This window comes from Sphaeramia orbicularis, chromosome 11 (genome assembly GCF_902148855.1).
Source record: "Sphaeramia orbicularis chromosome 11, fSphaOr1.1, whole genome shotgun sequence".
Lineage (NCBI taxonomy): Eukaryota > Metazoa > Chordata > Actinopteri > Kurtiformes > Apogonidae > Sphaeramia > Sphaeramia orbicularis.
The window spans coordinates 45,785,747-45,799,128 of NC_043967.1; the positions used below are offsets into that span (position 1 = coordinate 45,785,747).

At 35.9% G+C, this 13,382-nt stretch overlaps 1 protein-coding gene across 5 annotated transcripts; it reads right to left on the reverse strand.

Annotated features, from left to right (window-relative positions):
* Positions 1-484: 484 nt before the first annotated feature.
* On the reverse strand, positions 485-7,706 carry LOC115428268 (histone-lysine N-methyltransferase SETDB1-B-like). 5 transcript variants are annotated; one of them, XM_030147147.1, is made up of 9 exons: positions 7,457-7,706; positions 7,360-7,421; positions 5,980-6,081; positions 5,562-5,855; positions 5,296-5,469; positions 3,761-3,962; positions 3,600-3,673; positions 1,760-1,950; positions 485-1,418 (listed from the first exon to the last, which is right to left on the reverse strand). In XM_030147147.1, exons 3-9 carry the CDS (start codon positions 6,074-6,076, stop codon positions 1,332-1,334), a joined length of 1,119 nt encoding a protein of 372 aa, XP_030003007.1. In that variant the 5' UTR covers positions 6,077-6,081; positions 7,360-7,421; positions 7,457-7,706; the 3' UTR covers positions 485-1,331. The 5 variants fall into 5 exon arrangements, with proteins under 5 accessions (XP_030003007.1, XP_030003011.1, XP_030003009.1 ...); XM_030147151.1 differs by having other exon boundaries at positions 5,562-5,852; positions 5,980-6,078; positions 7,360-7,706; XM_030147149.1 differs by having other exon boundaries at positions 5,980-6,078; positions 7,360-7,706.
* Between the last annotated feature and the right edge of the window lie 5,676 nt (positions 7,707-13,382).

Genomic DNA, 13,382 nt, shown 5'->3' on the forward strand with positions numbered 1-13,382 from the left:
AAAGCTACTTGTTAGCACTAAACTAAAGTTAGTCTGGAGGCTGAACTTCGGTGAAGCTGAACTTGTCCATGTGTTTCTGAGACACAGAATGAGCAGCGTTTCCTTCCAAAGAGAAATAGTCATCAATCTTTCCTCCCGACATAAAAATAAAGAAGTCATCTTATTATCATCACTGTTAAACCTATCAGCCCCCTGTGCCTGTGTTAAACACCTGCAGACCCAGGACAGGGTCGCGGTGCCGACTGGAACTCCGCGAAACACGTGGGGAAGTTACTTCAATATGACTTTTTCCCCCGCAATTTTTCCATTTGACGGAAATCCGTCGTGGTGACGGAGAACTTTAATCCCTGGTTTAGACTGTTACTTTTTCTCTTTTGTCTCAACAAAACTAGATTAAACATAAATGCATCATAAAAATTTGTAATGTGGTTTGTGCTGTTCATACCGTCAAAAAAAAAAAAAAACCAAATTGGTTTCTTATGTATTTTTGCTCTAAATTTATTTTTGCAAAGATCATATTGATTCATGAAATGGAAAAGTGTAGAACATTAGCTGATTAATCAGAAAAAAAATGTTAAAAGAGCAATTTTTGCAGGTTCCCAGGCTTCTCAATTCGTTATGCTGCTTGGATATACTTGTACTTCAGATACTTTTTATTCTTTACAAAAAAAAAAGGGTGAACATTCAATGATATACAAGGAAGGACAAAATAACAAAAGCCAAAGCGGATGCTAAAAGAACCTGTGTACATACGAGTATCCAAAATGAATTGTACAATACGTATGACACTGAACTGCATGTTAAGGAATTTGTTCTACTAACTGTTGGAGAAAAAAAAAAAAAACATGTACACTCACACTGGCCAGACAGGATAAACAGGAAAATGCACTTGACTTTTCAATATCAATAGAAAATCAGCTCAGTCAGGACACTTGCATCAGTGAAGTGTAGAACTCAGGTTTGAAATCTCCCTTTTTATTTCCTGTTTGTTAGAATTAAGCGGTATCTGACTTCGTCTAATCTCTGAAATACGTGATTGACAGCTGTAACTTCCAATCACTCATCAGATTCAGTAAAATGTGATCTGGATGAGATTCTAATTCACTCCACATTTCAAAACAGAACAAAGTTAGGTTCTGTTTTTTATATTTAGTAAGGATTTGGATTGACAGGAGAGAACTGCAAAAAGTATATTTTCATATTCCTGTGTTTTTCCCCCAATTTCAGTTCCTGCAGTTTTAACGTAGACGTCTCATATGAATTAACTTGAATGAAATGGTTGTCGTTGGTCGAGTTTTGCATCACTTGACAGTAAGATTTTAATTGTTTGGTTATTCCATCGCCTTCATCTCCAAAAACCTCGCCATGTGTTCCAGTCGCGTCGAGCCTCTATGGATCCACTCCTTTTGTTGGTTATGCTACAATAGTGAGAGAAAACAACACATTAGCACGACACTCATAATGGAATATAATGCAGAGTGCTTGCTCCTTGAATATCACAAAAACAAGTTTCACTAGAATCATTTCCGTACCGACCTCATGTATTTCTTATCTTACAAGATTATGTGCCTTTGAGCATACTCTAAAATTCCACCATAAGAGAAACTTTTTTCCATAGTTTATTAAGACTTTCAGACAAAATTTCAGACTTTTCAAGGTCTGCAAAAAAGCATTTCAAACCTCCATACTTTTTAAGACTTTCAAGACCTGCGCAAGCATCCTGTCATGGTTTAAATAACAGCAATGTGAAGTTACTGACCTGAAAAGAGACCTGGATCAAGCTGCAGTCCACCTGCACCACCTCACACGGGTGCTGCTTTCCATTTAATTCTACAGAAAGGTTCTGTCCAGGTCTGTACTGGGTTAAATGAGGGTACGGCCAGTCCTTCAAGTACTGAGCCATGAAACTCTTGTGAGGGGTGTCGGGAAGGTCATCCAGTGGATTTTCCACTGTCAGAGAACGAAAAGCAAAAGAGGTCTGTCAAGGTGTAATATTCATACAAAGTGGTCAAACAAACTTCTATAGATGGGTGAAGTCTCCTCTTCTGCTGTGTGCCATCTGACCTTATTTGGGAAAAAATGTGAATGATAATCAATTGCAAGAGACATATAATTTTTTTTATCTCATTTTAAGCATGCTAAATATGATTTTTATTTACCTAAGATATAATTTTGTAGGTGCTGTTTGTGGTAAAGATAGTCAAGTAACTTCTGTTTTGTGTGACATTACTTGGTGCAATGCATCTCTGCACTAACATAATACTTGTCACCAACGTCAAAATGACCATTATCTCAGCATAATTCACTTTGTTCTTCAAAGTAAGGTGAAAAGTAATTAAAAGAGATGAAGAGACATCTTCAGTAACTCTGAACAGACTGTGGAAAGACAGTAATGATGATTTTCTGGTGTGTGGTCTTTATTTTTATGCATTTTCACATTCTGCTTCTGCAACAGATTTTCTTAACTTACAAAATTATCTTATAAACTGACAAACATCATATGTGTAAATGATGCATAATTCAAACTTTATCAAAAAGTTACTTGTCTGTTGAAATTTACTGTTACACTGTTCATTTTCCCTTGGGGAAGAAGTCAAAAGAGCAGAAACTGGCCAATCTGTGGGTGCACATTTTAACATTGAATTAGGACTGGGTCGTAAAACTAAAAAAATATATCATTTAGACTGAAGGAAGGATTGATCCAACAGAAGAAAGAAATGTGACACCTTTGAAGTGCCACATGTGGGTAGATTTTACATTTGCATTCCGTGCATTTCAGCTCCACAGATGACCACAGATGAAATGTTGCATTCAAGTACAGTAATCTATTAGGGCTATGAATATTACTTACAACACTGGTGTGTGTGTGTGTGTGTGTATATGTTTGTTTATTTATTTATTTATCTATTTTTACATTTTCCTTTCTTTAAATACAATGCTACACACGTCATTATGAAGAGAATGAAAACTATGTTCTCGCCAATGAAAGCTTCTTCTTCCCTGTTCTGTCAGTATCAGGATTCTCTTCAAACTGGCATCATTATCAAATCACACAATATTGATATTGATCAATATGGAAAAACCTCATGTACATATTTGTGGCCAGATTAGCCAGCCATACACTGAATAGATAATTACTGTGGTAAATATGACTGTAGTGCATAGGAAGTTATGCAGATTTTATTGATACATCTATAGAATCTGATTGGTTCTATTGGTTTATGTCTGTTTGGACCGGTGGTTATAAAACTAGACAATTCATGCTGAAAAGTGTTTTTGTATGATGTGTCAGTAGTCAGTGAAGAAAAGTGATCGTGTGTGATATGACTTAGTGGGTTACTGGATTAAAGGAATTTATTTACAACAAAAGAAGTTTGGAGGTCCAAGTGACAGAAGACAACTGGAACGATACATTAAAACTTGGGCAAATGAGAAAAGATTAGAAGTTTTCCTTTAAAGGGTAAACCTGCTTGGTCCCTCATGTATGAAATGTTGGAAAAAGTGAAAAACATTCAAGGATTTGCACACGTTATGGATCTGTTTGAAAAGTAAATAGCAAAAACCATATTACATAAAAACATTCTAACATTTAAACTTACATGGTCTGCAGATAAGATGAATTAAAGGTAATCCGACATAGACCGGCGTGTGGTCATCAATAAAAACCAAGAAGCTGAAAAAAAAAATACAGTTCATAAGACACCCAAACTAAATCATTCATATGAGATGGTGAATAGTAAAGATCAGGATAAATTCATACCGTAAGCGGTTGTTTCTGCTGGGCAGCTCTGCCAAAATGCCGGGTAAGAACCTGAACTTGTTGACTTGACACCGGACCACCATCCGTGCACCGATGAACAGCTGCTCCAACTTTGGTGTGGTGTCGAAGGCGACGTGGTGACCAGACACAAGGCTTTTTCCTTTTTCTTCAAAACAGACCTTGTACTTCAGACGTCCATCTTCTACAAAGTGTCAGTGGATAAAATTGGTCAAATTAGAATATGTGCAGTTTGTCTGTCCACACAACCTTTGTTTTTATAAAATATCTCTGTACACACTATCACAATCTCTGATGCTTTAACTCAGGACATTGCACTACCCACTTTACCTTGACTGTGTTTTTTTCCCCCATTCTTTGTTTAAGCAAAAAAAGTAAATCATATCAAAACTTCCCTTTCAGGTATAGTTCAATGTCCACACCTCAAATGTGTACAAGGGAGTGATTGACTTACTTACATTGTCTTTTACTTGACAGTTTTATACTTATACTTTTTATTCCTGACTGTATAATTGATGTCTGTATTTTACCTGAGCAACTTATTAAAAGTAAAACCAAATTTCATTGCACTGTACAATAGTACAATAGACAATAAAGCTTATTCTATTCTATAACAAACCAGTACAAATGCTTGGACAAGTCACTGTCTGCAGACAAAAGTCTTTAATCTATCATGAAGGTGAACAGCAATAACAAGGTACGCAACGTTACCTTGTCATGTCTTGGTGTACTATGACAGATGTTGTCATAACACTGGTACGTGTTGACACTTCATGTGTGTACAAGAGGTCCAAACATAGAGAAAAATATCCATTTTGCAAAATATTCACATTGTATAAAGGATTAGAATCAATCCAGGCCTTGATGTTGCTTCCTGTTTACACATCTGTTCCTTAATTGGACTGTATTTGATCTATACAAATAGATTTAGCTCCTTCTGAACTAACTGATACTTCACTACAGAGAGTTTATTGTAAATGTGCATACCACACACTGTCATAACCTGGAAATGAGTTTTATGGCACCATGATGTCAGATTCAACACCTGGCTATAGAGGACGTTTATAGTGCTTCTTGCCCATAGACAGGGCTTTTTTCAAACTGATAAAATAGACAAGGAGGCAGTGATTCTCTGCAGTATCATCTGGAAATATCTGTAAGAGCCTCTACACCTCAAATGATATGACACACATGGAACTTTACATTTTAAGTCCCATTATTGTTCTTATAGTGTGGCTTGATGTAAAGGTGCAACAAACACACTCAAGCTCCAACGGGACAAATAATGCAACTTATCTTGAACAGTTTTGTACTTTCATAAAACATTCACTATAAATGTCAGTGTTATTGTACAAAGACTGATGGCATTTCTTGTGCAAGGCTGGTGAGTTCAATTAAGTTGGTTTACAGTGATGACTGCTGACTGCTAGTGACATACTGAGTATGTAGAGCATAGTAAGGGGTGGTTTAATGTTTTGACCACTCATAAATATTCATATTTCTTCTTTTTTCTTTACCTCTTCTTATTATCTCCACTATTTTTCCTCTTTGCCACCGCATACACTTCTTCCTGGCCAGAACCGTCATGTCCATGCTGATTTCCTGCTGAGGCACCTCAGCACTAGTCCTAGTGATCTCATTTGAGTAGGTGGCAAGAGACGATGTTATGATCACAGGGGCTGGGTCTAGCTCTGTGGAGGAAATCAGATGTTTATAATACAAGGTGTTACCACAAGCACCTCTTAGGAGAAAGACCTCAGTAATTTAATAATGGTAACATTACCTGAGTTGTTATTAGTAGAGCTTGTCTTCGCACATTTTTTTGATTTCTGTCTAGTTTTTGTGTGTGACACATCCGAATCACTGGAATTTTCTCCTGGTTCTTGATGGAGGTCTGAATCAGAGCTGCTCTGGGATTCGGCCTCACTGTAGAACTGCTCAGGAGTTGGCGGTCGTAGAGCACTGATCTTACATGTAGGGAGTTTATTTAAAACCACTACTGCTTGTTTTGGTGCTCTGGATGTCATTTCATTTGTGGAGTGAACAGACACATGTGAGGATTCAGATGTGTTTCCTACCAAGAGAAAAAGCAGGGTTAAAGAGTCACTTACCAATAATAATTTCGTTTCTGGTAAACATGACACATGTTCAAACCACCATGTTGTCTTTTTACATTTTAACCAAACTTGTGTGCATCTTACCATCATCTTCTTCTCGTTTCCTTTTTTTTAGCGTTCTTTCAAATTTCTCTTCAAACTCATTAAGGTGAGATGTGATCTCCACTTGACGTACCTCCATAGCTGCTGCAAAATATTAGGCCAACAGCATTACACAATAATTATTATAACCAGCTACAATTAGGCATGCATCAATTATTTTCCTGTGACAAAAGGGGAAAAGCACAGAACTAAATATAATAATATTAATGCAAACAATTAAATAACAAACATGATAAAGGTTACTAAAAAAGTGCATCTCTATTTAGAATAACCCACAGTAGAATGACGGGGGGTTTTTGAGGTGGTTAAATGAACAGTTTATGATAACTGAAACTAGAGATAGATGGAATTATCAGTTTCATCAGCAGAAATAATATCAGACTATCAGAATCTGCAGAATTTGGCTCAGAGAAAGAAACACACACACACACACACACACACACACACAGAGGTCCAATCACCTACAAAAGTGACTCTACACAATATCAGTTATTTTATTATACCTAATATACTTTCAGATGGTATACTGCTACAACCTTGTAATTTAACTATCAAAACATTTCCTAGTGGTATTTAGCATAAATGACCTTAGTAGAGTTACAAGTGGTACCAGGCACAACAAACCCCTCCCCTCGGACATATTGTAGATTATTTTGGCATCGATCCAGCTGATATTATCATGTCTATGGGTGTGGGGATGTCATCATATCAATTTCCTCTAAATATGTGCCTCGTTTGAAGTAAATTGAGACAAAATTTATGTTATTATAGACATTTGAAATTTCGGCCGTTATAAGTAAATGGAATAAAAAAAAAAGATTTAAAAAAAAAATCAATAAAAAATTTAAACTTTAAACTACTTTTCCCAAAATGTAACCACATCTCTTCTGGGCCACTGGCAATCTATAAACCCAGTTTGGTAGAAATTCAATCAATAGTTTTGCTGCCAGTGTTAACAAACAAACAAAAACAATACTTCTCGTTCTATGTGTATGGGGTTCACAGCTCAAGAGTATGAAAAACAATTTCAACGTCCTCCTCTATTCATGGATCTGCTCCAAAAGTTACAAGCTTCGTTAGTTACTGACCCATGCCCAACCCTTGCACCAGGACTTAGGAAAATCAGACCCAAATGGGCTTGTGGTCCAACAACCTCTCTAATGTCAGCGGATAATTGCCACGATACACAGGATGTTGATCCTATAACAACTGGATACACATGCTAATGGGTATGTATATGGGAATATAGCTAGATTAGTTTGCATAAAAAGACTGTCCTTCCTGTTGTGTTTATGGGAGAAATGTTTACAGTTAAGACTAAACCCAGTATGCGATGAGTGTGAACCAAGACTCGTAGCTTACCTGTGGTTTATATGCTTCAGTGAGATAGAAGTATGGTCATATCACAACAGCAGCAGTCCGACAAAGCCAAACTAAGCTAAGCAAAGCTAAGCTAAGCTAAGCCAAGTAGCACTACGGCAGCGACCCGCGCGAGGTTCTCAGGCCTGACTAGTTAATGCTACTTACTAGCTAGCACACACAAGTGAATAAGCTCACAACGGAGATTTACAATTCACACAACTCTATATCTGGGATGTAAACTGTCCTTACGACTAACAGCGGCTTTGTTTTTAGCTACAAAGGTGTATCAACATTTGTGATATTGTTCTTTCCGTCTTCTTCACTGATTCCGCCAAGTCCGCCGCCGATTTCCTTCTTCTGCGTTTCTAATGGCAGTTTGTATGGCACATGGTACACTGCCGCCATCTGGTGGAAGTACTGGGCTACTACAGGACCCAGTCTGCTTCACCTCAGACAGGAGGCTGTGACCAGGTTCTGGATCCCCTCGTGGTGCCCTCACATGTAACATTTTCCCCTTACCATTAAAACGGAAAAATGTATTAAAAGATTATCCTAAAGAAATTATAATCAGGATTAGAACCAAATACCTGACTCTAACACTCTAAAAACTTATTAGTTGGCTCAACATAAAAAATTGAGGCAACAATTTCCATTAATCTTTTGAAGTTATTTCAATTTGGCAAATTGCTTAAATGCTGCAAGACTTCTGTAGTTCGGTAAACACTATTACTTAAGTGCAAACAACATGATTTGCTTTTTACTCTACAAGCTTAATTAAGTCGAACCAACTTAATTTTAATTGTGTAAAAACTACTCCATTTAGTTAAACTGACTTATTGTTTTACTTTATTCTACTCAAAAATGTCCATACAGGTAGTTACCTTAATTTTTTGAGTTGGCCTAACTTATTTCTGTACATCAGAACAAATTCCACATAGAAATTCCAGTCACATGATCAAGCTGCGTGTTATATTTCTATGCATCTTAATAACTGGTTTTGTCTGCACGGTATTATGGCAATTGTACACAATGCTGGTTTCCCCACACAAATATAAACAGTTAATTATTTTTGTTGTGCAGTAAGGTAATATATTGGTTGATATATATGTGGTTGTCAATAAACAGTAAAGGGCTGGTTTGGCCTCTGGCTCTGACTCATGGTGCAGTTCTATAAAAATACAAAAACAAACACAAAAAGGCCAGTAAACATTAGCATGCACACATTAACTCCAAATTAACACCAACACCCTGCTGAACCCCAGCACAGAAAAGAACACATTTTCAACAATATACCCAATACCCACAATGCAATGTGGCAAACACGCCACAATATAAACTACAATTTTAACTTAGAAAGGAGCAAAATGTGTGTTATTCACTCCTTGAATAATTAAAACTACTGCTGCAGAAACAAGGCTAAATTCTATCAAGCCTTAAAGTTTAGTAAAGTTCAGTTCAAAATCGTGTTTCTCCCTTTTTTTTTCTGTTTCCCTTGTAATGGAAATATTACTTATATCCATATATATTCATATATATTTCATATATCATATAGGCTTCTAACTCTATTTCGGATATATTCATGTCACTGTGTATTATAGAGCAGTTTGGACCTCTTTTGTGTTGTGTCCACAGTAGAAGGCCAAACCCACATTTCTCACAGGGGTCTTATCTCTAAGTTCCTGACACTAACCAAAACACTTTCCACACATCATAATTTTCTCATGGGAGACAGAAGACTACAGGGTGATTTGTATTTTTGGGGTCAGACCGTCTCAGTCTTTGTCTGAGGGGTATCTCTTTCTATGGAGCTCCAAATAAAGGGATTTCTTTGACACTGAACGTTTGAACTTATCCTTCTTTATTTTAGACGAATTAATAGAGTAATATTTTTTCCATAACACCCTCCATTTCTTGTGGTAGGCGTGGTTTGTCAGTAAAACATGTCCAGGCACGGCAGCTTTGAACTCAGCTTTTAGAGGAAGCTTACAAGATTTTTAAGTTGTACTAACTTAATATACTTCTTTGTTAAGTTAAAGGCAGAAACGTCTGTTCAAAATTGATATGTTATTAAGTTAAGACTGTTTCCCTTATTTTTTATTTAGACCAACTTAATAAAATAACTTCTCAACTGATTAAAATGTGTACATGTAACAAACTTAATTTTTAAGCAGAAAAAGCTCTTGATTTTAAGCATAACTTTCTAACCCCATGAATCATTTCTTAGTGTGTACCCATACCCCCAAAAGCGAAAGAAAGTCATTTTAAAACACTAAATGATATTTATCCTTGCAATGACTTTATGAGACAAAGATTTAATATTGAGAAAAATAACTGTGTTTTTTTGTGAATTCGAAATTGAATCTTTAGAACATTTATTTTTTGACTGCCCATACACCAGGACATTTTGGACAGCATTTCAAGACTGGACATCTGAGAAGAACACTCAGTCACCCAAAGTGGACTACAAAGACATTAAACTCGGAGTTATAATGGAAAACAAAAAAAGAGAAATTATGTATAACACTTTGGTTATTATGGCCAAACAATTTATACACAGATGTAGATTTTTGAAGACCCCCCCACACACACATACTGTTCTTAATTTACATGAATGAAATAAAAAAACTTAAAAAAGACACTGACACATGTGAAAGCCAAACAAGCCTTGATTGTTTATGAAAATTTGAATGTATTGATTCCTGATTAGACCTCTGACTTCATTTTGATATTTATTTTATTTTATTTATTTTTATTTTATTTTATTTTTATGATGTTCTTTACTAATACTGTTCAGATAAGTTTGATATTGTTGCTCAGTCCGAAAAAAAAGTCTTTTTCTATGGAATTTGATTGAATGTATAACCAGATTTTGATTAATGAAATTGAAAGAAAAAAAAAAGGTTCTGGATCCCTCCCCTCGTCCCACATATTAAGACAATTTCCCAAGAAAATTAGTTCAAATTAATTAAAGTTAAGTTTATATCCAAAATAAGCTTTAAAAAGAGGAAGAAGTGTATTTACTGGTTGTGTCTGATTTATATGAATATGAGGCATGAGACTCTGATCTACCAAAAGATTCAGATCATTGTGTTTATTTTGTAAATTTTACTCATTATTATGACAGTTTTGTTTATGGTTTAGTTCAGTTAGTCTACATGTGCTGCCTTTCACAGCATTAAATCTACGGTAACAAAGTTCAGTCATTTGTTCCTCTTCATACTCTTATATAGAATGAGGTAGATCCAGGAAGTCAGATTTTGCATTGTAAATTAACCATTCACCTGTTTCAGTTTTTATAAGTATAACTATCAAAACATTCAATTCTATCACGACCACATCTTAATAAAAGCTTGACATGCAAATATCTTTGGCAAAGTTGTGTGTATTCGCAGGAACACCAATTAATATGATCTTCTTCTTCTTCTTCTTCTTCTTCTTCTTCTTCTGGATGTTTAAATGTAGCATCAAAATCACCACAAATGAATCTTAATATGTAATAAGTTCACACAACAAAGCAGTTATTTCAAAAAGTTTATTGTACAAGTAAAAAAGCATAATTTTGTGTAAAATGTTCACTAAATAACACAGATTCTTTCTGCCTTTTCTTTTTTTTCTTCTTTGTGTAATAGCAGCGGTGGTGGAAGAAGCATTAACATCCTTTTAAGTGAAAATAGTAACACCACACTGTAAAAAATACTCCACTACAGGTAAAAGTTCTGCAGAAGTTTTTTTTTTTTTTTCAGTGGAAGTGTGTTTGTATTATCACCATAATTGAAGTTTGAAAAGTAAAATTAATGCAGTAAAATTTTCATTTTACTGATGATGTTTCAAGGCTCATTTGCAGTCGTTCATTTACTGTTGGTAGTTTCATCTACAGCAATGTGTCACATTCTCAAAGGTCAATTTTTCATGAGCTCAAGAAAACAGGCCTGTTTTCAGTTCTGTGGAATTGCATTTTTCAGTGAATCCATTAGGGGTTTGACTTTATTTAGTTTAAAAGGGAGGAGGTTTGTCACTTAAATCTTCAGGCTATCACAACCATTAAAAGTTTATACATGTGGTCTTCACTGGATGGAAAAGAGTTGAAAAAAATCTGAAAAGAAAATATTAATAAAAGCAGTAAGACAAATGTCAAATGTCTCTGGGACGTGGTGGAGTAGAAGTAGATGCACAAAGTTGCAGAAAATGTAAATATTCAATGAAACACAGTACATTCCTTCAGTAAAAGCACTTACTCTACCACTGAGAACACATTTGGGGTTGTCATTGTCATGCCTTCTCTGTTTTACAGAGTTTATTTCCATGAAAAGCAGCAGAGTTTCCCCGACTCATAAAGGATCCTTAACAAAAACATTCAAAATCAACATATTTGGAAACACATAGTTTTCAGAGGACAGGAAGGAGTTGAAAATGTGTAATATCAAAAGTAACCAAAGCTGTCAGACACATGTAGTGGAGTAAAAAATACAGAATTTACCTCTGAGACGTAGTGGAGTGGAAGTATGAAAACAGCAAATAATGGAAATATTCAAGCACTTTCTCAGATCTTAAATACAGAACTTGAATAAAAGCACTTAAACCTTAAAGATCCAGAGCTATTTTTTCACGACATAAACTAACTGAACATACAAACAAGTGTCTAGAACCACTGTCGTCTGTTAAACTCTATGGGTTTTACTGGTGAATCAGTGTTGTAGAAGATGACGAAGCCTCTGAACGTCCGAATGGGTCGTATCTGATGTCTGTGAAAACCTGAGAATCTGCATTTTACCTGAATTATTTCAATGTAGGTGGGTCTAAAGCTTTACATCAGTGGATCCTTTAGGTTTACATCTTTGAGGGTTAATTACGCACCATTTTATAAAGGCTAAAAGGAGAAATACAACCTCCTACATGTCTTATAGTTTCCATTACAGCAGAATAATTGTATTTTTCCATCCCTGAGGTGGCTCCTTGTTCATGATGTCCAGTAGTCTTCATCTCATGGTGTTTTTCTTTTTTCCTCAGAGTCCTGTGGATTCGTTTTGACACCTCAGGTGATCTGCTCCTCCTGGTAGGTGGAGGTGGAGATGGAGCCATAAGGATCCATGACGGTCTGGGCACAGCGGACCACTGTCACCAGCAGGAAGAAGCACAAGAGGAAGAGGAAGAAGAGTGCGAAGCCCAGGTCCACATCCACCTCGAACTGTGGCGCAGGTTGAGACGCCTGGTCCATGATGAGCCCTGATCTGCGTCTGATTCACCAGCTTCTTCTTCTTCTTGTCAGATCAGCAGCACTAACACAGCCACTACACACATATACTCCTAAAATTAAGACAATGAGGCAGAAAAAAATGTTAGACTAAAACTAGAGGTTGGATCCTCATTTTCTTCTGCTACAGTGGTTTGAATACACCTCAGATACATCACAAAATCATATATACACAAACACAAATACCAACAAACAACCAAAAGTGAACCTATACGGTCAAAATAAACACCAAAAACAAAGAAAACCAGTCATATTGTTCAGAATCAGAATCATGTTTATTACCATGTAAGTAAACGAGGTTCACAGTAGTAAGGACATGTTCCAGTGTCCTATCTGTTTTTCCCACTTTGGATTATTTTAAAAATAGGTGTGTCTGTCTCAAAATGCATAACTATGCCTGGAAAATCATTTTGCAACATGTTCAGTGATGCATGACTCAGTTGCTGAAGCAAAACATGCAATATCAAGCATCTCCAAAACTGATCCCTTTTAGCCTGATAATGTCTTCAATAATAAGTATGGAACTGTTTTGGATTAACCCATAAGGAACCAGTGTGACTTTTGTGTAATTTCCCACAGTTTCTTTCTAAAGTGATTTGTCACTATTTAATTATAATGTTACCCCCTGAATTTTGCATTTTTTCAAGTGAAAATCAGCTATTTTTTCGTATGTTTAATTCACTGAACATGTAGATGTTGATTAAAACTCAAAGTAAAGCCAAAGGTAATTATATCAAAACAGAATAAAATTAAGAAAAAGTCACATTTTCTG

Excerpts from the sequence above, each read along its gene's own strand:
- LOC115428268 (XM_030147147.1), bottom strand. The coding sequence starts at position 6,076 with ATGGAGGTACGTCAAGTGGAGATCACATCTCACCTTAATGAGTTTGAA. Across the intron at positions 5,470-5,561 it reads CTCTACTAATAACAACTCAG|AGCTAGACCCAGCCCCTGTG; the intron begins GTAATGTTACCA and ends TTTCCTCCACAG. Across the intron at positions 3,674-3,760 it reads AGCAGAAACAACCGCTTACG|CTTCTTGGTTTTTATTGATG; the intron begins GTATGAATTTAT and ends TTTTTTTTTCAG.